Raw genomic sequence first — 22868 nt, 5'->3', positions numbered from 1 at the left:
TAGGCTGGCAGCTGTTGCTCTGATTGGATCCTTAGCCTGGGGACCTCCCTGTGCCACCGGTGTGGCCCTAAAAACCAAAAAAAAAAAATAAAAATAAAAAAATAAAATTTTACCTCTCATGTAGGTTTTTTCAGCTACGAAATGCTGAGACTGAAGGAGGTGGTGTTTTGGACAAAATGTTGATGGATTTTCTGTCATTTCCAGGTAAAAGCTTTGGTGGCTTTTACACTCCTGACACTTTGCAGGAGGGAGTTCAGTGCTGCATTCACCCTTTCTTTGGAGCTTGGGTATTTCTCCTGGTGTCAACTAGCCGAGCAGGATGGACAGTACTTCACGTTCCTCTGTGTGGTCTCAGGAGGACCCCTTATTTTCCTCCTCAGTGACCTATCCAAATATCGATGACAATATTAAAAAACAATCCCCAAACTGTTATGAACCCTGCTATTTTGATCTGTGAAGCAGAAGCCTTAAGCATTAACGTCTCTGCAAGAAGAAAGGAGTACAGAGGGAAAGTATGTAGTGTGATTTCTGGATGTGACTTGTGATAATCCCCATTAGCTGTCCCCTCATCTCCTGTCCCTTCAACCCCCCAATCATGTCACTGATTATCTACTGTTATTAGGGAACCAGTGTGAGAGAGCAAACGTAGAGTGCCATAAACTTGGGGTAGCGGCCAACTAAAACTGGCACTTGCCGTCTGCCTCTACAAGCATTGAATCATGAGCCACTGCAGCCGCTGCCCTTCAGACCCCCAGAAAGATGCCCAGGGTGGAGACCAGGAAGGAGGCACTCTGGGCTCTGGGAAAACTGGCAGATCAGGCCTTCAGGTAGTTAGATATTTTCAGGAGGTTTTATGAGCCTGGATTCTTGCATCTTCTCATATGTAGAAAAGCACTAAAATCCTTAAAGGTACCATGTGCTCCTCATGACTCTCAGTGAGCCTCTGCTAAAACATGTGCTTATCTACATGTCCCCCCGTCACTGAAATCACTGACCTCCCCGCCCCTCAGCCGGTCCCTCGGAGCTGTGTCAGGGCTGTCTCTGGGCTGTAGTCCCCATTTTGCCCCAAATTAAACTTAATTCATAATTCTCATGTTGGGCATTTTTCCTTAGGTCACCTAGCCCATCTCAGAAGTATCCCAGCTCTCTGTAAATTGTTATGGGAAAATGAGAAGATGCCCGCAGTTTAGTGTGTTCGCTCTATTGGGTGTGCTGGAACTCTCTGTCACGCTTACCCCACAGCTTCTCATCGCCCTGCCCTCAGGCAGCCTTTCTTTATTGTCATCATTTGACCATCCTGGACCAAAGCCAGATCAAAACAGTCTCTACCTGGGGAGTCGTTATATTCCCAGAATATAGTAAGAATGTGAATCTAAAAAGTCGACTCATGGAAATAGGAGTATTTGGTGGTTGGGGGGGTTAAGTATATATGCTGAAAATACCTATGTCGTGTTATAGAGCAAATATCTTATAGGGATATGTGTGTATATTTTACTTTTAAAATCAGTTTTATTGAGCCATAATTTACATACAATGAAATACACTCTTTTTAAGGGTATAGTTTCATGATTTTTGACAATCGTGAAGTAGATTTTTTTGGGTGGGGAGCTGCACCCACAGCATATGGAAGTTCCTGGGCCAAGGATCCCAGGCTGGGATTGAACCTGAGTGGCAGCTGCAGCTGCAGAAACCCTGGATCCTTTGGGCCAGGGTTCAAACCTGGACCTCTGCAGCAACTCAAGCCTCTACATTTGGGTTCTTAACCCACTGCACCACAGTGGGAACTCTGAGATACAGATATTTTTGATAGAAAAATGAGTTGCAACTTTTAACTCTTGCAGTTCATTGGATTGTTGCCGCTTAGAAATTGGAATCAGTAGGAAAATGTGGACCACAAGGGAATAGATGAGGCCAACCTAAAACAAAGAAGAGCAGCAGTGGTGCCATGTGTAGCCCTCACCTGACGTGGAAACCCATATGAACCTGGCTTTTTACTGGTGTGTGAGCATCTTAGAGTCATACACTTTCAGTTGCAGAGAAATATGGGTCATTATACTGCATGTTGTCTGATGGTAGTTTTTTGGAGAGAATTTTTCTTTTTACAGAAAATTGAATAAACTTCATGCTTGGGAAAATAATTTACATTCCATTTATAACAGAATTTTATTGGTTGTGTTCCCATTTGGAGTAACTGCAGGGAAAATCACCTGGGCCAACACAGGTTGGATGCCATTTAGTAGGGGGTTAGCTCGAAACAGAAACTCATTTCGGTTTCAGTGGTAACAGCTGTTGTGTGAATTTTCCTGTGATATCCTTCACAGCAGGAAATGATACATTGTATCTTCGCCTCCCTTGATTTTCTATACACCCAGTGAACCCAAACTGCAGGCATTGTGCTTTCTAAGCGTCTGAATATCCCACCTTATGTGGTCAGAGTACTTTTTTTTAACATCCAAAGTGGGTAAAATTGTGATTGCAAAAGTGGATATATGGGTGGTATACAAAACCTTTGTTTCCTTTATTTGAAATTGTTTTTCCACTGTGCTGTGATTACGGCTGACTTGATGTGAAAAGGTTGTATTGGAACTTGATATACTTTGATAGAATGATGTAGGAAATTACATTCATTTTGAAAGGTGTATTAGCTTACTTTTTAATTTAAACGGAAATATGTCTCCTTGGTGCAGAGATCAGTTTTGATTACTTGTTATGCTTTCTTCATTGCTTTTTTATTTTATACCAGTTTTTAAAGTAGGAGACACTATGGCTGCCAGATAGAGGGGAGTAAATAGTGTTAACTTCTTTCAAGAGTCCTGGGTCCTACTTGGCAAATAAAGCGTGTTTGAATGTGTTACTGTTTTATGATCCTCTGAGTCTGTCGATGGGGAGGGAGGAGGAGGTGGGGATGCCGTCTGAGGATGGGAGGCAGATTCTGCCCAGCCTGGCCCGGGGTCCTGCTGTCATCCTGACTGATCCTCCACCCTGCACGGCTTCTTGGAGATGAGAGAAGCAGGGACAGTTGTAATGAAGTGTGGAGGTGGCCCATGCCACCACACAGATGCCCAGATAGAAATGTGTCATATCAGAGTTCCCATTGTGACTCAGTGGCTTGAGAACCTGAGTAGTGTCCATGAGGATGAGGGTTCAATCCCTGGCCTCGCTCAGTGGGTTAAGGATCCAGCATTGCCATGAACTGCAGTGCAGTTCACAGATGCAGGTAGGATCCAGTGTTGCTGTGGTTGTGGCATAGACCTACAGCTGCAGCTCCAGTTCGACCCCTAGCTTGGGAACTTTACGTATGCCACAGGTGTGGCCCTAAAAAGGAAAAAAAAATGTGTCACAGCTTTTACCCCCACCAAAAAAGATTCAGGTTACCTCTAAGCTAACCAGAATTCAGGATTGCTTCTGTGATGGTATAAATGGCACATTGTGGCTGAAGTCTGAAGCCTTAATTCCCAACTAGAGCATTGTGAAAACAAGTGAATTTGTAGTCAGCTTGAGACACTCTCTTTAGGGGCCCACTTGCAGCTTTCCCTCTGCTTGAGACAGCAGAGTCTGGGTTTCCTCGGCAAGTAGAGGTCGGGGTGGGATAGCTGGTGTTTCTTTTCCCTGGTCCCCGAAACCATTTGATTGTGTCATGTCACTGTCCTCACTCCATCATGACAGTGCTGTCTGACAGGCATACACAAAAGCCACGATTTTGGACTACTTCAGTGAAATTGTTTTGGCTGTACCCATGGCTTGTGGAAGTTCCCAGGGCCAAGGGTCAAACCCACGCCACAGCTGTGACCTGGGCCACTGCAGTGACCATACCTGATCCTTACCTTACAGAGCGATGAGGGAGCTCTGAAATTAAATAATATCTTATTTGACTCTTAGCCAAAATATCATTTCAACATGTAATCAGTAGGAACATTTATTAGTGAAATGTTTTAATTATTTTTTCCTATTAAGTCTTTGAAATCCAGTGCGTACTTTACTTACTGGACATCTTAAATCTGACTAAGGGACATTTCAAGTGCCCAGCAGCCACCTTTGGCTTGTGGCTCTTTGCTGGTCACGCTGCTCTGCAAAGCTGGATTCCATTGAAGCTGTCAGTGTTGGAGGTTGCATTTTTGAACTGTGGAAACTTTCTAAGAGAACAGGTGTAGAGAAAACCTTCCTGATCTTCAGGTTATTCAGGGACATCTAAATTCTACTTTAAGATTATGTATTTTGTGTGATAATATAAAGAAGATAGGAAAGAAGTGCGTTTCCCCCCTGGTTTCTAAGGGAAGAAACTGGTGAATATTAAGAGGAGAGAGAAACAACTGAGCCTTTAAAGGGTGGTGAAGGGAGGCCTGGGTGATAATGAGTGAAAGATGCTGTGGTAAATGCAGACATTGCCTTTGATCCTCATAGCCACCCTGGGGGGTGGGGAGGCAAGTGGGGACTCTCATGACCCATTTATGACCCTGTTTACCAGGGAGGAACTGAGAGCCATCAGGCCGCCCTGCAGACTCATGGGGAGTGAGCACAGGCCAGTCCTGGCCAGTGGTGCTGAAATCTGTGCTTCTCACCGCCCTGGTCTGCTTACCCAGGTGCCCTTTTGTGCCCCGTGATTGCTTTGGGCCAGTTGGACAAAGTATGTGAATATGGGAGAATTGCAGTGATGCCTAAAATCTCATAACTATCCCACTGCTCCTTGTTTTCTCCCTCGTGTCTTTTTTTTTTTTTGTATTATTATTTTTTTAATTACTCAAATGAATTTATCACATCTGTAGTTGTATAATGATCATAACAATCCAATTTCACAGGATTTCCATCTCATAACCCAAGCACATCCCCCCCCCCAAAACTGTCTCCTTTGGAGACCATACGTTTTTCAATATCTGTGAGTCAGCATCTGTTCTGCAAAGTTCAGTCTGCCCTTTTTTCAGATTCCACAGGTCAGTGAAAGCATTTGATGTTGGTGTCTCATTGTATGGCTGACTTCACTTAGCATGATAATTTCATGCTAAAAATGCTGGTATTTCGTTCCTTTTAATGGCTGAGTAATATTCCATTGTGTGTATGTACCACATCTTCTTCATCTACTCGTCTGTCAATGGACATTTAGGTTGTTTCCATGTCTTGGCTATTGAAAATAGTGCTGCAGTGAACATCGGAGTACATGTGTCTTTATGAGTTGTGGTTTTCTCTGGATAGATACCCAGGAGTGGGATTGCTGGATCAAAGGTGTAGTTCTATTTTTAGTTTTCTGAGGCATCTCCATACTGTTTTCCACAGTGGTTGCACCAATTTACAATCCCACCAACAGTGTACTAGGGTTCCTTTTTCTCCACACCCTCTCCAGCACTTATTGTTTGTAGACTTTTGGATGATGGCCATTCTAGCTGGTGTAAGGTGGTACCTCATAGTGGTTTTTATTTGTATTTCTCTAATAATGAGTAATGTTGAACATCTTTTCATGTGTTTTTTGGCCATGTGTATGTCTTCTTTGGAGAACTGTCTGTCTAGCATCTTCTGCCCCTCATGTCTTGTCTGCCGTCAGAAGAGGAGGAGATGACAGGGGAAATCCTTTCCCTGACAAGGCTGCCTCTGCCCTGTGGTCAGCTGCACCCTGGGGCATTTGTATCTTGGTTGGGGGCTCATGGAGGCCACCCAGCACAGGTGTCATGGCCCATCTTCTGTGGAGTCAGTGCCACAGCATGAGAAGATTGTTTTCCTTGAGAAGCTAATCTTGTCCGGAGACCCACAGATCCATTTCCATATGATTTCTTGTTTTGGGTTTTTTGGCTGCGCCTGTGGCATGTGGAAGTTCCCTAGCCAGGGATCAAATCCACACTATAGCAGTGACCTGAACCACAGAACTGATACCCACTGAGCTACCAGGAAACTCCCTATAATTTTTTGCCTTTATGTTCAACTCTTATTCTCAGCACTCCGAAGCAATTCCCTGTTGAGACCTAAGTGCTCATACTGATGTTGGCTGTGTATTAAACAGATTTACATTTCTGTGATTTCTGCAAAGACCAGGGCTGGGTCTGCTTCTCACAGATCAGATGTGAGCAGATGTGAGCTGTTGAGATTTACCTTTTTAGATCTCCGCTGTATTTCTATTCTGTAAGTTAGACACTTGTGTGGAGTGTTTTGGCAAAACTTGTTCCGTGTGTCTGTGACTCATGGTGCCCACCTCTGTTATCCCTCAACCCGCTCCCATCCCCAATGGGGTTGCTTTTTCAGTTGGATTGAAAATAGTATCATGTCCAGTATGGTTACATAAATATGTGTAATGGATATTTTGAAAGTCTTTTCTCCGCTCAGCTCTAAATCTATTGAACTGTTAGCTTTACAGTTTTCTGTTTACTATGATTTTCAGCTGTATTGGGAAACTAACTCTGCTTACCTCTTACTGTTTAATGAGCAAGATGATGTGGGAGGAAAAATTCCTCAGATGTGACTGAGTTTTAATTAAGTTGCATGCAGGCCAAATGAGCAAATGCTCCTGTAAAAAGATGCTTTTATATATTTCGTGTGCCATTAGTTCTCTTAGAGGGGACTGGGTAATTTAGGACAGTCACCTCGAAACAAAAGGACGCAAAATAACCAAGCAGTGACACTTCTGTGTAAGCCAGGGTTTTTTATATATAAGAGCAAAATTTAGTTTTTTTAGGAAATACTATTATGTACAAGTTTAGATTTTTAAAGATTTTAAACTTGACAAAGTCTCGAAGTTTTATTAAAATGGTGATTTAGCAGTATGTTATTGCAAGAGGAAATAGGATATGATTTGCTTTTTATTTTAATTTTTATTTGGAGACCTGCATTTCAGGACCTACCTACTCAATTTCAGCTCTTTTGACCCTTACCTCTGCTTGTCTTTTTTTGCACCTAACCCAGCCTCTTCATCTATAAACTGTGAAATTTCCTTGGCTTTGCTTATCTCTTTCTGCTTGTCCATCTGATATGTGCTAACCCTCTAGATCCTGAGAAAAAAGCTTTTTATTTTATTATTCCAAAATGTCACTTCCTTATCATACACTTTTAAAACCCTCCAACAACCTTAATAAACTCAAATCATATACGTCTGTGAACCTGGTCAAAATTTAAGAATGTTTTAAAATTGTTCAACTCTAAATGGTAAAAACCCCACAATAACCAGGCCTGTGACTTTGCTGTGGTCCCCGTGTCCTCCTCCTAAGCCTGCAGACGCAGGTGTTCCCTGACTGGCTGGCAGCCTTCCTCGTGGTGCCCAGGGCCACCTTCTCCCTTGTGGCATCTTCCTCCCCTTCGGCCTTGAGCTGTCCCTCCAGCTTGGTGGCTTCTCTGCATAGCCTGGACTGTGTGGTCAGTTTTGGGGCTATAGCTGGCTTTGTCTGCCTCTCCCTGCTTTGAGAAGGGCCTGTCCTCTGTGGCCTGTGGCTCTCGTCCTGTCACACTGTGCACATCAGCTGTGGGGCCTTGGCTCCTGGGGGCTCTTCCTTGGCCTCAGAGGTGCTTAATGAGTGTGCGCTGACAGATGGGTTGCTGTCCACAGGCTCTACAGAGCTTTCTTTAAAGGGTAATTAGAAAAGGACAACTACCGGCTGTAGGAAAAGTCTGTTAAAGAAAGTCTGACATTTTAATGGCATTTTTTTCCTTGTCTGCATCTGTGACGTGTGGAAGTTCCAGGGCCAGGGATCGAACCCTTGCCATAACAGTGACAATGCCAGATCATTAACCCCCTGCACCACAAGGGAACTCCTCTAATGGCAGTTAAAAAATAAAGTTTGTCCTGGGTTTATGTGTTTCTATACATAACTATACATATATTGTTCTCTCTGGGGAGTGAGGTGTTTATTTTCTCATATGTCGAATGTAATCGTCACGTTTGAGGAGAGGTCTCCTTTCAGCACTGGGTGTCTTCACTGTCTAATGTAAGTCAGTACATGCTGAACCACACCTTTATTATTTTCATGACTTTTCTGGCTTTTTGCTAACTTGAGAAAATGGTAACATTTTGCTTTTCATCTGATACCCTAACAAGCAAAAGGTGAATCAGCATACAGGCTGTGAGGAAATACCGCAGCTCCTGATCCCTTACCGTCCACATTTGTGGATGAACAACTGATACAGAGTTTGATTTACCCTTTCTCTTTTTCACTTGTGGCAAATGAGTGGCTCAACTGAGAAATCAAATCTTGTTTTTTTAAAATTCTTTGATTAATCAAAAACTCCTCTTTATATTTGGAAAGATAGTGATTAGTGACATAATTTGAATTTTGTGGTTCATGTTTTTTGACCTGCTGTACTGAAAAAAATGGCATTTGTGTTATATCTCAGTTTATCCTTTTTTTTTTTTTTAATTTTTTTAATAGCCACACCCACAGCATCTAGGCCAGGGATTGAACCTGAGCTTCAGCTGAGACTTGTGCCGTAGCTGTGCTGGACTCATTAAAGCTGGGTACTTTAACCCACTGTGCTGGGCTGGGGATTGAACCTGTGCCTCTGCAGTGACCACTGCAGTCAGAGTCTTAACCCCACCGGACCACAGTGGGAACTTCTCTCAGTTTATTCTTTTATGGAAGCTTGGAAGCAGGAATCCCCTGTTAAAATTGTACATCAGGAGTTCCCGTTATGGCGCAGTGGTTAATGAACCTGACGAGGAACCATGAGGTTGCAGGTTCTATCCCTGGCCTTGCTCAGTGGGTTAAGGATTCGGCATTGCCGTGAGCTGTGGTGTAGGTTGCAGACGCGGCTTGGATCTTGCGTTGCTGTGGCTCTGGCGTTGGCCGGTGGCTACAGCTCCGATTTGACCCCTAGCCTGGGAACCTCCATATGCCGCAGGAGTGGCCCTAGAAAAGGCAAAAAGACAAAAAAAAAAAAAAAAAATTGTGCATCAGTGATAATGTTCTTCAGATAAAGCCATGATGTTTAAAAATGGGCTGAAAACAGTATTTTCCACTGTGTGTGTGTAACTAATCTGTTGTTTTTGCTGTTCAGAATTACTATCACTTTTTTGTGTTTCCCCAATACAATGGTGAAGAAATGTTTATTCATAAAATTGATCTATTTTAAAAAATCATGAACGCAAGAATACACCTTGAGAGTTCATGGTGTGTGTGTTCGTTCGCCTGTCATCACCCGAAGCAGTGTGATACAGAGCTGACTGGGCGGCTGGTTAGGAATCTCGGCTAATAACATCCCTGGGCGTTTCCAAGTAAGAGCCAGGGATCCAGGCTCACCAGCTGATGTGAGTTGCTCTTAAGGATTTTTATTTTTTTTTTTTGACTTTTCTGTTTATTCCTTTTTCTTCTCCCTTGATTGCCTTCCTGTCTCCGCCTGTTGCTGCTACTTTACTGCAGGATTTTACAGAAACTTCTCTTGCCTGAAATATTGCAGTGTTCTTCCAAGTGATTTTTCCATTGCCCAGCCCCCTCTTTTTAGTACTCTTTCTACACTGCTCTCCTTCTCGAGTATAAGTCTGATTATGTGAATTCTTGCCCCACAGCTCTTTATGGTTCTTTCCTGCCTCCAGGTCATTGGATATAGTGCTTCCACTATTTGCCTGTCTTGTGTTCTATCTGAAATCCTCCCCGCCATGGCTTCGTCTCTCCAGAGCAAGTTCAAGTGCATATCACACAGCTGTGCACACCAGCTCCTAACCAATATGTAGGTTATTCCTTCTGATCATGGGCTGAGAGGGAGGGAGGAATCCCATTCCCAGTTCTTAGGCTGGAACCCTTCCTTTCTGCCCCTTCTCCCTGGGCATCCCTGCTTGCCCCACCTGGGTCGGCTGGCGACCGTCTTCCTATCTGTTAATAGCAGTTTTAGAGGAGTGATGTCTGTACAGTTTCCTTATATTCTCTCTGTGGTTATTTATACCTCGAAAATTCTTTGCATTAATCATTACTGCCATTTTCACTTTTTTTCTTGGAATTTAGCCCTTTCGCACATACCGTCAAAGCACTGAGGAACACGCCTTTATACGGCCACTCAGGCAAATGGATGTGTCCTCCGTAATGTATCATTTTTTGTACTTCGTATACTTCATTAATCTGGGCTGAGAAAACTATTTATTCGATAACTGTCACCACGTTTGTCTGTCTTTTACCCTTTATAGAGGACTTTAGTATTTGTTAGTCTTTTTGGCCTGGATCATCCTGTTAGCGGATACTGATTCCTTTATAGCCTAAAAAGCAAAGTTCTAAGGCCAGTGTGTGGCCAGGCTCCACCCAGCTGGGGGTGGCTCCTCTGCAGGATCCTGCTGCCTTCCTTCCTTCCCTCCTGTTTTGTTTTTGCTATGGTTGTTTTTCCCCCTGCACTTCCTGGTCAGGACTGCAGTTGGTCTGTGTACTGGAATATGCTTTACTGACTTTAACTAGTGCTTTGAATATATCATTTCATTTGCTCTCCCCAGCATTTCTGTCAGTGAGGCAGGCCTGGCATTATTAATGCCCTTTTACAAGGAGAATAGTGCAAATGGCAACAATTTGCCAAACTAGTGATTTAAAAAACAAAACCAAGAAGAGGTCTTCAGACTCCTAGGCCGTGCTATTTTTATTGGATGTGTGTGAGACATATTAGAAAGTGAAATAGGTTTTTATTTGGGGGGATTTCACGCAAACAGTTCTCTGGTTGCGTTGTATATTAACATGTAAAATACTAGAATGAAGTCACAGCCGTGGGTTTAACCTAGCATGAGTTTCGTGTGCCGTGGCACTCCTGTGATAAAGGGAAAGGACAGGATCCAGTGATCCGCTGTCAGAGATTCACTGCTGGAGGAGAAATAATACCTCAGAGAGGAAGACGTGTTTTAGGTGTGGGATCATCCGTGTGACTCTGTGGCATTGTGCTCACCTGCTCTCAGGCCATTCTTCGCCCTCGAGGGAGGGGATGTCCTCACGTGTGGTGGTCTCCTCGCCAGTGGCTGCAGTGCCCTGTGGTGTACTGTGGTTTTGCTTCATGATCCACACCCACTGTTTAATCAATAACCTGGTTGACTGTCGGAACATCAGCCTTTCCGCAGAGCAGCTTGGAGGCCTGTGTGATCCGGCAGCGAGAGTCCACAGTGCTGAGCAGGGGAAAGTAGAGCGCCTGGACTCCTGTGTGGTTGTGACGCTGCTTAACTCCAGGCTGTCCCTTCAGTTGTGGGCTCTGTGTGAGCCAGGATCTCACCGTCTCCTGTGCGACCCAGGCCTGACCGTGGTCTTCCGCGAGAGCCAGAAAGTTGCGTCCCCCTGCACGGCTGACTTGCTCTCTGATCTGACAGGCTCCTCGTCTCTGAATGTAAAATGAACGTGCTCTCTCGGGCTCTTGTGAGGATGTCATTAGAGGATGTCGATAGATATTCAGATGGCACTTCCTTCAGAGGAGAATGATCACTCTACGTCAGGTCCTCGAACAAGAGGTCGTTCAGTTCAGAGCTCGTCTCAGCAGGCAGAGCAGGCCCTGTCATTTCCATGTGACGGTAGGGAGCCTGTGGTGTAGACAGATGAGGTGACTCACTCAAAGATGAAGCTCCCATTGGTCCTTGGTTCTGCCTCTGCCGCTGTGCTGTTCTGAGGTGTCTTAATAGAGACTTGAACTTTATTTTTTATTTTTTTTGTCTTTTTGCTATTTCTTGGGCCGCTCCCGCGGCACGTGGAGATTCCCAGGCTAGGGGTCCAATCGGAGCCGTAGCCACCGTCCTACGCCAGAGCCACAGCAACGCGGGATCCGAGCCGAGTCTGCGACCTAGACCACAGCTCACGGCAACGCCGGATCGTTAACCCACTGAGCAAGGGCAGGGACCAAACCCGCAACCTCATGGTTCCTAGTCGGATTCGTTAACCACTGCGCCACGACGGGAACTCCAGAGACTTGAACTTTAACCGCAATTTGCCTTACGCCTCCAAGGCGTGGGAAATGGAAACGCCTTCCTGGTCAGGGAGTCAGGTGAGCCCTGTGTTTCTGTGTTAAGTTTGGGTAGTCACCTAAACATGTTTTGTTAAATAACCTTTAAAACCCTTCACTATGTTTCTCTGAAGGTTTATATGTAAAATGTTTTCTCACTGTGACTTTATTTCAGAATTAAAAAAAAATTCCCTTGAAGTGATCAAAATATGTTTTGCAGATCTTATTTTAACATTTTGTTCTTTTTCTTTGCAGTCATTCCTACACTGGTCAGGACTACAGTGCACAGGGAAATGCTGGGAAGATTTCTTTGGATCAGATCGATTCTGTAAGCATCTCATCCTTTTAAACTTAGACCCTTGTAAGTGGAGGAAGCACAGATTTTCTTCAACCAAAGATTACTTTTGGTTGGGGAGATGGGAGAGAATGTTATTTCATTGCTTACCAATCATTTTTAGAAGTCTTGTGTGTTATACATGTTTTTTTTTTTGTAAATTATGAAAATACCAAATAATCATAAAATTATTTGTAGTCTGATAAAAATCGAATTTAATCAGTTTTCCAAAGGAGGAAATTCTTTTAAGTGATGATAGCTAAATAGTGTTTATGTGTTTAATACCATATACATTCAGAAAAGGAGAAATGGAAAATACTAGGTATATCAGTTTTCTAAAGCTCCCATAACAAAATACCAGTCTGGGTGCCTTAAACAACAGAAACTTAGTTTCTCACAGTTGTGGAGGCGAGAATTCCACACTCAAGCTGTCAGCAAATTTGATTTCTTCCGAGGCACGTCTCTGTGGTTTCTGGGTGGCCGCCTCCTCCCCGTTTCCTCACGTGGGCTTTGCCCTGTGGCCACTTCCGCTGCCTGGAAGGAAGTCAGTCACAGTCGACCAGGGCCCCACCCCCAGGACCTCATTTAACCGCAATTGCCTCTTGTCAGGCCCTGTCTCTGAGTTCAGTCTCATTCTGAGGTCGCGGGGTTAGGACTTGGGTGTTTGCATGTGAGAAGCATACAGTTTATTCTGCAACACTGAGTGCAGGCGCCTGTCCTCCTGTTGCCACTAGATGAGTGGACAGCTCATGTCTGCTTCACTTTTGGTTCCAGAGTAGAATGAAGAGTAGCACACTTTACTGCCCTTTTAATTTATTATTAAAATTATATTAATTTATAGGATTTCTCTTTAGTACATTTTAGCATGTCTACTTTACCCAAAAAGGGAAACTGAATCAGCCATAAATAATCTTTGTTTAGATAGTTACTAAATTATTTACAGTAAATTAAAAATACTCTGAGGTTTTGGAGTTCCCGTTGTGGCTCAGCGGTAACGAACCCGACTAGTATCTGTGAAGTCGCGGGTTCGATCCCTGGCCTTGCTGAGGCTTTGTTGTGGTGTAGGACACAGGCATGGCTCAGATCTGGTGTGGCTGTGGCGTAGGCCGGCAGCTACAGCTCTGCTTTGACCCCATCTGGGAACTTCCATATGCCATGGGTGCGGCCCTGAAAAGACAGAAGAAAAAAACAGCAAAACAAAAAAACAAACCAAACCAAAAAACCTGAGGTTTTAATGCTTGGAAATAAGAACTGTGATGGTGAGTAGGGAGAGACCCTGAGTCTTTAGAGACCAGAATGAATAGTTCATCTTGCTATTTGAAAAATTATAATCAGGTGCTTGCTATTAGTGTGTCTGTAGAAGTAACAGTAGAATTGCCCCTTAGATGGTTGGTTGAACTGGAGTTTCTTTATCCCCAAGGATGCCCCATCCCTTACTTTTCCTTAAGCAGTTGTTGCACCTCTCGCACCTGCCTCCCTGCTGTGTCATTTGTGTTTGTGTTATACTGTGAATGATTGGGAACTAATTCTGTTCCTGATTCCATCAGTGTTTTCCCGTTCATAATGGTTGGGTACCGGGGGGAAACCTAGAGGAATAGCCGTCAATGCTTGTGGCGAATATACACCGGAGCCATTGGTGACACACCGGCTGTTGTATTGTGGGTCCAGAGGGGAGTAAAGCAGAAGGTGCCCCTGCCCTCTCGGGCCTTACCTGAGGGAGGTAGACGAGGCAGAGGTACGAAGCCAGCAGCCGAGGTGTGAGTCTCTGAGGGCTTTGAGACCTCTCTGTGCCTCTACCTGAGGCCCTGGCCTCAGTGATGAAGGCGGACCTCGTCCTGCGGGACCTTTGTTGTCACCCTCACAGCAGCGTGTCACCGCACACCCTTCCATGTCTCAGTTCGTCTCCACACGGTCCCTAGATTTTTCTGCTTTCCCTGCGGCCCTGCAGGTGGAGCTGCCCCCAGGCCCCATGTAGTGTGGGGTGAGCCCTTCACCGGCCCCGTCTGGCTTTACGTGTTTCTCTGCCTTTGCCGCGGCTCCAGCTCCTGTGGGACCAAGTGAGCACAGCACCCCGCCCCCAAGGGTTCTCCCCGATGCCGCCCCTCCCTCACTGGTGGTGCCTGTGGCGCCAGGTCGCAGCTCCTGCGGGGTCCCCAGCTCCCTCGGGGTCCCCAGCTGCTGCTGCGTCCACATCGATTCATCCCGCCCCTGCTGTGTAGTGTCTGCCTGTAAAGGTCCACAGTCTTTCCTGCCCCACTACAGCCAGTCCCAGCCCTGTCCTTTCATTTCCACTGCTGGGACTCCTGCCAAAGCCCCGCCCATGTCCCTCCTGCTTCATTCCTACCTCTGGGGAGTCTGTTCAGTGTGTAGCAGCCGAAGTTCTTGCCGTGTCCCAGCCCCTGTCGGCCTTCTGGGAACCCCTACTGGGTTTCCATCACCTCGGGTCTGAAACCCACACTCCTTCTGGTGGCCTCCAGTGTCCCCGTATCCTGGGCGTTCTCCTCCATCTTCTCCCTCACGGCCCCAGCCATGTGGCCTTCTTGCTGCCCCTTGAGCTTGCACCTCCATCCTTCTCAGAACTTTTGCTCGTGTTTCCTTTACTGGAACGGTGCTCCTGGGTCTTCATTCCACTGGAAGCCTACTTACACACCAGTCTCAGCAGCAGGCCCTGTCTGCGGAGGCTCCTGGGGCCCTTCTCCTCCTCACACTGAGCCCGTTGCTCTGTCTGCAGTGCTTTGGGAATTAGACATTGTGTTTCTCATTTACGCCTCTTTCCTTGCATGAGGATGTAAGTCTTCAAGGACTGGACTTTCAACATCTTTGTTCCCAGCTATTCCCCAGGCTGCGCACGTGGAATGTTTAGCAGATATTTGGCATTTGAATGATAAGGGGTGTTCAAGCAGTTGGGGAAAAGGAAGCTGAAGTTGAACCGAGTCTCCCCACCCCCTTCAGTTCTGTTTACTGGCTTATTTAAGTAAATTATTTCCAATTGAGATTTCCTCCATCCTGTATCTTCTTATTTCTTTCCCTATTTAGAGAGACCATTCTGTATTTCTCTTAGAATGGGTTTAGTATTGCTGTAGTCTTTTAGTTTTTGTTTGGAGAAATTCTTTATTTCTCCTTCTGTTTTAAATGACGTCCTTGCTGGGTAGATTATTCTGAGCTGCAAAATTTTTGCCTTTTAGAACTATGAATATATCTTGCTGCTCTCTTCTGGCCTGTAGTGTTTCTGTAGAGACATCAGCAGATAGCCTTATGGGGGTTCCCTTACAGTTAACACTTTGTGTTTCTCTTGCTGCCTTTAGAATCCTCTCTTTAACTTTTGTCATTTTTGTCATAATATGTCTTGGTGTGGGCCTGTTTGGGTTCAACTTGTTTGGGGCCCTCTGTGCTTTCCATATCTTGATACATGTTTCCTTTAGAATTTGGAAAGTGTTCAGCCATGATTTCTTCAAATAAATTTTCAATCCTCCTTTTCTTTTTCTTCTCCTTCTGGAACCCCTATTATGCGTAGATTGGGCCACTTTATATTATCCCATAGATCTCTTATATTGTTTTCATGTTTTTTCATTTGGTTTTCTGTCTGCTGTCCTGATTGGGTGATGTCCATTATTCTATCTTCCAAGTCACTAATTCGTTCCTCTGCTTCATTCATTCTGCTCTTCAGTGCCTTTAACTCAGCTTGCATCTCTGCAAATGAATTTTATAATTTTTCTTGGCTCCTCCTTACATTTTCTAGTTCCTTTCTAAAGTAATGTGCATTACTGTTCATATCTGCTCTTAATGCCTTCATATTCGCTTTTAATTCCTTCGGTATTTTCACTGTCCTTTTGAACTCGGTGTTTGTTAGATTGCAGAGGTCTGTTTTGTTATTTGCTCCTTCAGGTGAATTCTCCTGTTCTTTTAACTGGGAATGGTTCATGAGCTTCATTTTGCTTATATTTTTGTTATCCTGTGAGTTTAGGGAAAGCAACTACTGTCGTCTTGGAGGGCTATTGCTTGAGCACCCCTGGGTATTTTGTGAGGGCCTACTATTTGTTCATTTTTTTGGCCTGAGGGCTGCTTTTGGTTTGGATGCTTTCTGTCTCAGTGTGTGCAGGCTGAGGCGTGCTCTTGTATGGCCTGCACATGCCTCCAGGAAGATGGAGGCAGGGGACAGAGCTAGTAGCCAGTGCCTAGTTGCTGGGCCCTTGACGGTTCAAAGGACCCACAGGGAGGTGGCACAGGCTGCTCCTAGTTGCAGGGCCTGGGGAAGTGGCAGTGACCCTCAGGGAGGTGTAGGTGGCACCCAGGGTGTTTGGCAGTGGCAATAGCAGGGCATATGCATTCTCAGGAAAGTGAGAGCAATAACGGGTGGTGCTTGGTTGCAGTGCCCTCTGTGTGGACCCCTGAGGTGACTGCAGCCGCAGGTGGTGCCTGTTCACTGACCCCTAGTGGTGGCGGGCTATGCCCACCTCTCATGTCTGAGATGACTGAGTTTGCCCCTCCACTTGCAGACCACGCAAGAGGTGCTCTGCCACCTGTTCCCTGTGCAAGAGGTGTCCTGCTGCCTGAGAGTCCATGTGCTTGCTAAGAAAGATTCCTGTGGCCATCTGCCCCTCCTCCTCGTGCCCTCTCCACCAGTGGAGCCTCGCTTCTCCTGCAGGCCCAGACCTCCTCCCAGGTTCCCTCGGTTATGTTGTTCCACTCCCCAGCCCATGGCACATGGCTCCCTAGCCCCTCAGGCTGTCTCCACACTGCCAGCCCTAGTCTTCTCCCTGCAACTGACCTCTGGAGCCTGAGTCTTGGCACCCAGCTTCTGCCCAAGTGTCTCAGGCTGTGGTGTCTGGGGTGGTGGTACTGATGGTCTCTGTGGCTCTCCCTCTGCTTGCTGTCCTCAGTCCAGCTGCTGTGCTTTTCTCCTCGACTTTGAGGTCCCTCCTTTGCTGATCTCCCTGTCAGTTACCTGTGGGTTCCTTTCCTCTTTCACGGCTCCCTCTCCAGACTGCTGGTCTGGTCCTGATTCCTTTCTCTCTCTTTCTTTTCCTTCTGTTCTACCCAGTTATGTGGAGGGTTTCTTGCCCTTTATTTTTTTATTTTTTGTAATTTATTTTATTTTATTTTTTGTCTTTTTTTTTTGTCTTTTCTAGGGCTGCACCTGTGGCATATGGAGGTTCCCAGGCTAGGGGTCTAATTGGAGCTGTAGCTGCCGACCTATGCCAGAGCCACAGCAATGCGGGATCCAAACTGCATCTGCAACCTACACCACAGCTCACGGCAACGCCGGATCCTTAACCCCACCCTGAGCAAGGCCAGGGATCAAACCCGCAACCTCATGGTTCCTAGTCGGATTCGTTAACCACTGCGCCACGATGGAACTCCTCTTGCCCTTTTTGAAGCTTTAAGGTCTTCTACCAGCATTCAGTAGATGTTCTGTGTGAATTGTTCTACATGTTGATGGGTTTTTTTTTTTGATGTGTTTGTGGGAGAAGGTGAACATGATGTCTTACTCCTCCATCATCTTGATCCTCCTCCCCCCACCCGCTCACAAAATTCTATGATGATTGGTTTCCATGGTAATGCAATGATGCACATCTAGCCTTCCCTTGCACCTGCCACATTGTGAGTTGTTAGGTTCACTTTTGGTGACAGCAGAGGAGCTCTCACCTTTATACCTTGAGCGTTTGAAAATGGGAAAACCAGGAGTTCCTGTTGTGAATCCGACTAGGAACCATGAGGTTGCAGGTTTGATCCCTGACCTCACTCAGTGGGTTAAGGATCCGGCGTTGCCATGAGCTATGGTGTAGGTCACAAATGTGGCTCAGATCCAGCGTTGTTGTGGCTGTGGCATAGGCCAGCAGCTACAGCTCCGATTTGATCCCTAGCTGGGAGCCTTCATATGCCGTGGGCATGGCCCTAAAAAGACAAAAGCCAAAAAAAAAAAAAAGAAAGAAAGAAAACGGGAAAACCGGATTCTTGTTCTGGGGATACGTTGATACTGATCTTCTAAATGCTGGTCCATCAATGGATGTTAATATTGACATAAAATATTATCTGATTCTTTATATTCACTGGGCTTTGCTTCCCTCCCTGTCACAGTGCTTCCACATCACTAACTGGTGCTGTGCTGGAACCTTATCACATGACTTATTGTATGAGTTTGTTTCTTTTCCTTCATGTAACCCAATTAAAGGGGAAAGTGATGTTTTTATTTTTATTTTTTATTTTTTTTGTTTTTTGTTTTTGCTTTTGCTTTTTAGGGCTGTATGTGTGGCATGTGGAAGTTCCCAGGCTAGGGTGAAATCAGAGCTGCAGCTGCCAGCACACCAGAGCCACAGCAACACCAGATCCTTAACCCACTGAGTGAGGCCAGGAATCAAACCTGCATCCTCAGGGATGGATTCATTACCGTTGAACCACAAGGGGAACTCCCATTGTTTTATTCATCTTGTTTCCCAAAACATCCAATAAATATTTGTTCTGTTACGTATAGTTGGAAAGTATTGTAACAGACATTGTGACAAACTACAGGTTCCTATTAAGGATGGTGACTGTTCATTGATGTTTTTGGAAGAGAAAATAATTTGGTAACAGCATGGAGTAACAGGCAGGGACCCATGAACTTGAGGGAGGTGGCTTTCCTGTAGTCCTCTGGGGGAGGCTGGAGGCCTGGCTGAACCTGGGTGGGGACAGAAAAGGTTAGACATTGTTGCTGGTCAGTAAATGAGGAGTGTGCAGCTGGCACTGCGGATTGAGGGGGGTGGGTGCAGAGGTGGAGGAGGGGTGGGGAGAGGGGTGGAGAGGCTTTCTCTTAGTGGTTAATTTCTTTAATGTGGTTATTTGAATTCACCTTTTGTGAACCACTTGTCATTTTTCTGTTTTACTTTGTATTTGGCCTATTTTAAAAGTTCATCTATTGTACTTTTCACCAATCATACTTTGAATCATTTATCCCAGGAAAATGAAATCTTAGGTTCACAGGAAAAGCCTGTACGTTCATTTATTTGAAATAGCTTCAGACTGGAAAAAACCCAAATATCATCCAACAAGTGAACAGTTGAACAAGTGGAGATACAGCCACACCATGGACTGTTACTCAGCAATGGAAAAGGAATGAGGAATTGATACCTGCAGCAAGTTAGATGAATTTTGCAAGAGTTATGCTGAGATAAAAAAAACCTGCTCAGAACATTAAACTATATGATTCTATTTATATAACACTCTTGATATGACAAAATTATAGAAGTGGAGAACAGATTAGTGGTTGGCAAGGGTTAGAGAATAGCAGGGGGCAGGGCAGGGGTGATAAAAAGGAAATATGGGGGGTCTTTGTGGTGGATGCATGAACCAAACATGGGATAAAATTACATAACATTAAATGCACAGACACACAGAAGTGAGCCGGGGGTGCCACTGAGAAGGTCTGAGAGTAGTGGGTTGTGTCAGTGTCCTCTTGGTTGTGATGAATATACTATAGTTTACCTTTGGGAGGAACTAGGTACAGGCATTTCTCTATTATTTCCTGTAACTGCACAGGAATCTAATGTTATCTCAAAAGAAAAATTTTAGAAAAAAATTTGAGAAATAAATTTTAATGATATTTTAGATATACTGGGTTAAATAAAACATACCGCTTTCATATGTAATCAGTATAAACGTATTAATAAGAAAAAGAGTTCATCTGTAATCACAGTAAAACAGTAATACTTCCTTACGGTTTTTGCTTTTATTCCAATTAGATTGAATTTATAATTTGCAAATTAGATTGATTTTGCAACATATGTTGTGGGGGACCCGATAAATCTACACATAACAAACCCTCTTTTATCTTGCAGCTCTCTACCAAATCCTTCCCGCCTTGCATGCGTCAGTTACACAGAGCCCTGCGGGAAAATCACCATCTTCGTCATGGGGGCCGCATGCAGTATGGGCTCTTCCTGAAGGGCATTGGTTTGACCTTGGAACAGGCGTTACAGTTCTGGAAGCAAGAATTTATCAAAGGAAAGATGGATCCAGACAAGGTAATTTTGAAAAATCGGAGCAGTCACTCAAATTTTAATTCGGTCCGAAGCCTGAAAAGTTTTTTTTCCTTTGTCTTTTGTCTTTCCAGGGCCGCACCCATGGCATATGGAGGTTCCCAGGCTAGGGGTCTAATTGGAGCTGTAGCCGCTGGCCTATGCCAGAGCCACTGCAACATAGGATCTTAGCTGCGTCTTTGAGCTACACCACAGGTCACGGCCACGCCAGATCCTTAACCCACTGATTGAGGTCAGGGATTGAACCCACAATCTCGTAGTTCCTAGTTGGATCCATTTCCGCTGCGCCACTACAGAAACTCCAGAAAAGTTTGTTTCTTGATATACTTGGAAATGAAGTTGAAAATTCTAAAAGATAATGTCTACAGTTTCATTTAGGTAAAGAGAAACTCATGTATTAATCCATTAGTTGCTAAACAAAAGATTGGGAAAGTAGATTAAATTTAAAGAGTAAGGTTGAGCCAGTGACGTGAGATACAGAGGAAGGCTTGACTGAGTCTTCCTGGTAGGGACACTGTCAGAGTCCTTGTAACTGAGTTTTCGTCACGCTGAGTTCCGTTTCCTGAGGGGTGTGTGTGCATGTGTGTAGATGTATATACACACGCACATATCATGTATTTTCAGGACCAGGAAATGTTGAGAACACATAAAGTGAAAACTGCTTAGAACACATTTTGTTGTATTGTGCAGAATCTTTGACAGAGAATTTTTCTTTCTTTTTTTTTTTACTCAATGAATTTTGTTACATTTATAGTTGTACAGTGATCATTGCAATCCAATTTTATAGCATTTCCACCTCAGACCCCCAGCCCATCCCATTCACCCCCCAGCCTATCTGTTTTGGAAACCATAAGTTTTTCTTTTTTTTGTCTTTTTGTCTTTTTGTTGTTGTTGTTGTTGTTGCTATTTCTTGGGCCGCTCCCGCGGCATATGGAGGTTCCCAGGCTAGGGGTTGAATCGGAGCTGTAGCCACCGGCCTACGCCAGAGCCACAGCAACTCGGGATCCGAGCCGCGTCTGCAACCTACACCACAGCTCACGGCAACGCCGGATCATTAACCCACTGAGCAAGGGCAGGGACCGAACCCGCAACCTCATGGTTCCTAGTTGGATTTGTTAACCACTGCACCACGACGGGAACTCCGGAAACCATAAGTTTTTCAAAGTCTATGAGTCCGTATCTATTCTGCAAAGGAGTTCACTGTGTCCTTTTTAGATTCCACATGTAGGTGATAGCATATCACATTGGTGTCTCACTGTCTGACTAACTTCACTTAGTTAGCACGATGATTTCTAGGTCCATCCATGTTGCTGCAAATGACATTATTTCATTCCTTTTTATGGCTGAGTAGTATTCCATTGTGTGTATGTACCACATCTTCTTTAGCCATTCCTCTTTTGATGGACATTGAGGTTGTTTCCATGTCTTGGCTATTGTAAATACTGCTGCAGTGAACATTGGGGTACATGTATCTCTTCTAGGCATGGTTTTCTCTGGATGGATGCCCTGGAGTGGGATTGCTGGATCAAGTGGTATTTCTATTTTTAGTTTTCTGAGGAATCTCCATACTGTTTTCCACAGTGGTTACACCTATTTACATTGCCATCAACAGTGTAATAGGGCTCCCTTTTCTCCATGCCCTCTCCAGCATTTAATGTTTGTAGACTTTTTGATGATGGGCATAATGGCCAGTGTAAAATGGTACCTCATAGTGGTTTTGATTTGCATTTCTTTAATAATTGGTGATGTCGAACATCTTTTCATTTGTTTTTTGTCCATCTGCATATCTTCTTTGGAGAATTGTCTGTTTAGATCTTTTGCCCATTTTCTTGATGGGGTTGTTTGTTTTTTTGGTATTGAGCTACAGGAGGTGTTTGTATATTTTGGAGATGAATCCCTTGTCAGTTGCTTCATTTGCAAATATTTTTTCTTGTTCTGTGGGTTGTGTTTTCATTTTGTTTAGGGTTTCCTTTGCTGTACAGAAACTTTTAAGTTTAATTAGTTTCCATTTGTTTATTTTTGTTTTTATTATCATTACTCTTAGGAGGTGGATCTGAGAAGATACTGCTCTGGTTTATGTTAGAGAGTGTTTGGCCTATGTTTTCCTTTAAGAGTTTTATAGTATTTGGTCTTACATTTAGGTCTTTAATCCATTTTGAGTTTATTTTTGCCTATGGTGTTAGGGAGTGTCCTAGTTTCATTCTTTTTTACATGTAGCTCTCCTGTTTTCCCAGCACCACTTATTAAAGGGACTGTCTTTTCTCCATTGTATATATTCTTGCCTCCTTTGTCACAGTTTAGTTGACCGTAGGTGTGTGGGTTCAGTTCTGTGCTTTCTATCCTGTCCCACTGATTTATATTTCTGTCTTTATGCCAGTACCATATGGTTTTGATGACTTTATTAGCTTTGTAGCATAGTCTGAAGCCAGGAAGCCTGATTCCTCCAGCTCCATTTTTCTTTCTCAAGATGTCTTTGGCTATTCTGGGTCTTTTGTGCTTCCGAACAAACTTTAAAATATTTTGTTCGAGTTCTGTGAAAAATGTCCTTGGTAATTTGGTAGGGATTGCATTGAATCTGTAGATTACCCTGGGTAGTATAGTCATTTTGATAATATTGATTCTTCTAGTCCAAGAGCATGGTATAATATATCTTTCCATTTGTT

At 44.4% G+C, this 22868-nt stretch overlaps 1 protein-coding gene across 3 annotated transcripts in view; it reads left to right on the top strand.

Annotated features, from left to right (window-relative positions):
- Window positions 1-22868, top strand: part of PRIM2 (primase (DNA) subunit 2) — a 292008-nt gene that overhangs the window by 172544 nt on the left and 96596 nt on the right. For all 3 annotated transcript variants that reach the window (XM_021098097.1, XM_021098098.1, NM_001244164.1), the window contains 2 exon segments: window positions 12112-12184; window positions 20005-20190. In XM_021098097.1, the coding sequence (XP_020953756.1) occupies window positions 12112-12184; window positions 20005-20190 (259 nt within the window).

Source organism: Sus scrofa, chromosome 7 (genome assembly GCF_000003025.6).
Source record: "Sus scrofa isolate TJ Tabasco breed Duroc chromosome 7, Sscrofa11.1, whole genome shotgun sequence".
Classification (NCBI taxonomy): Eukaryota; Metazoa; Chordata; class Mammalia; order Artiodactyla; family Suidae; genus Sus; species Sus scrofa.
This window is presented reverse-complemented; position numbering and strand designations above follow the sequence as displayed.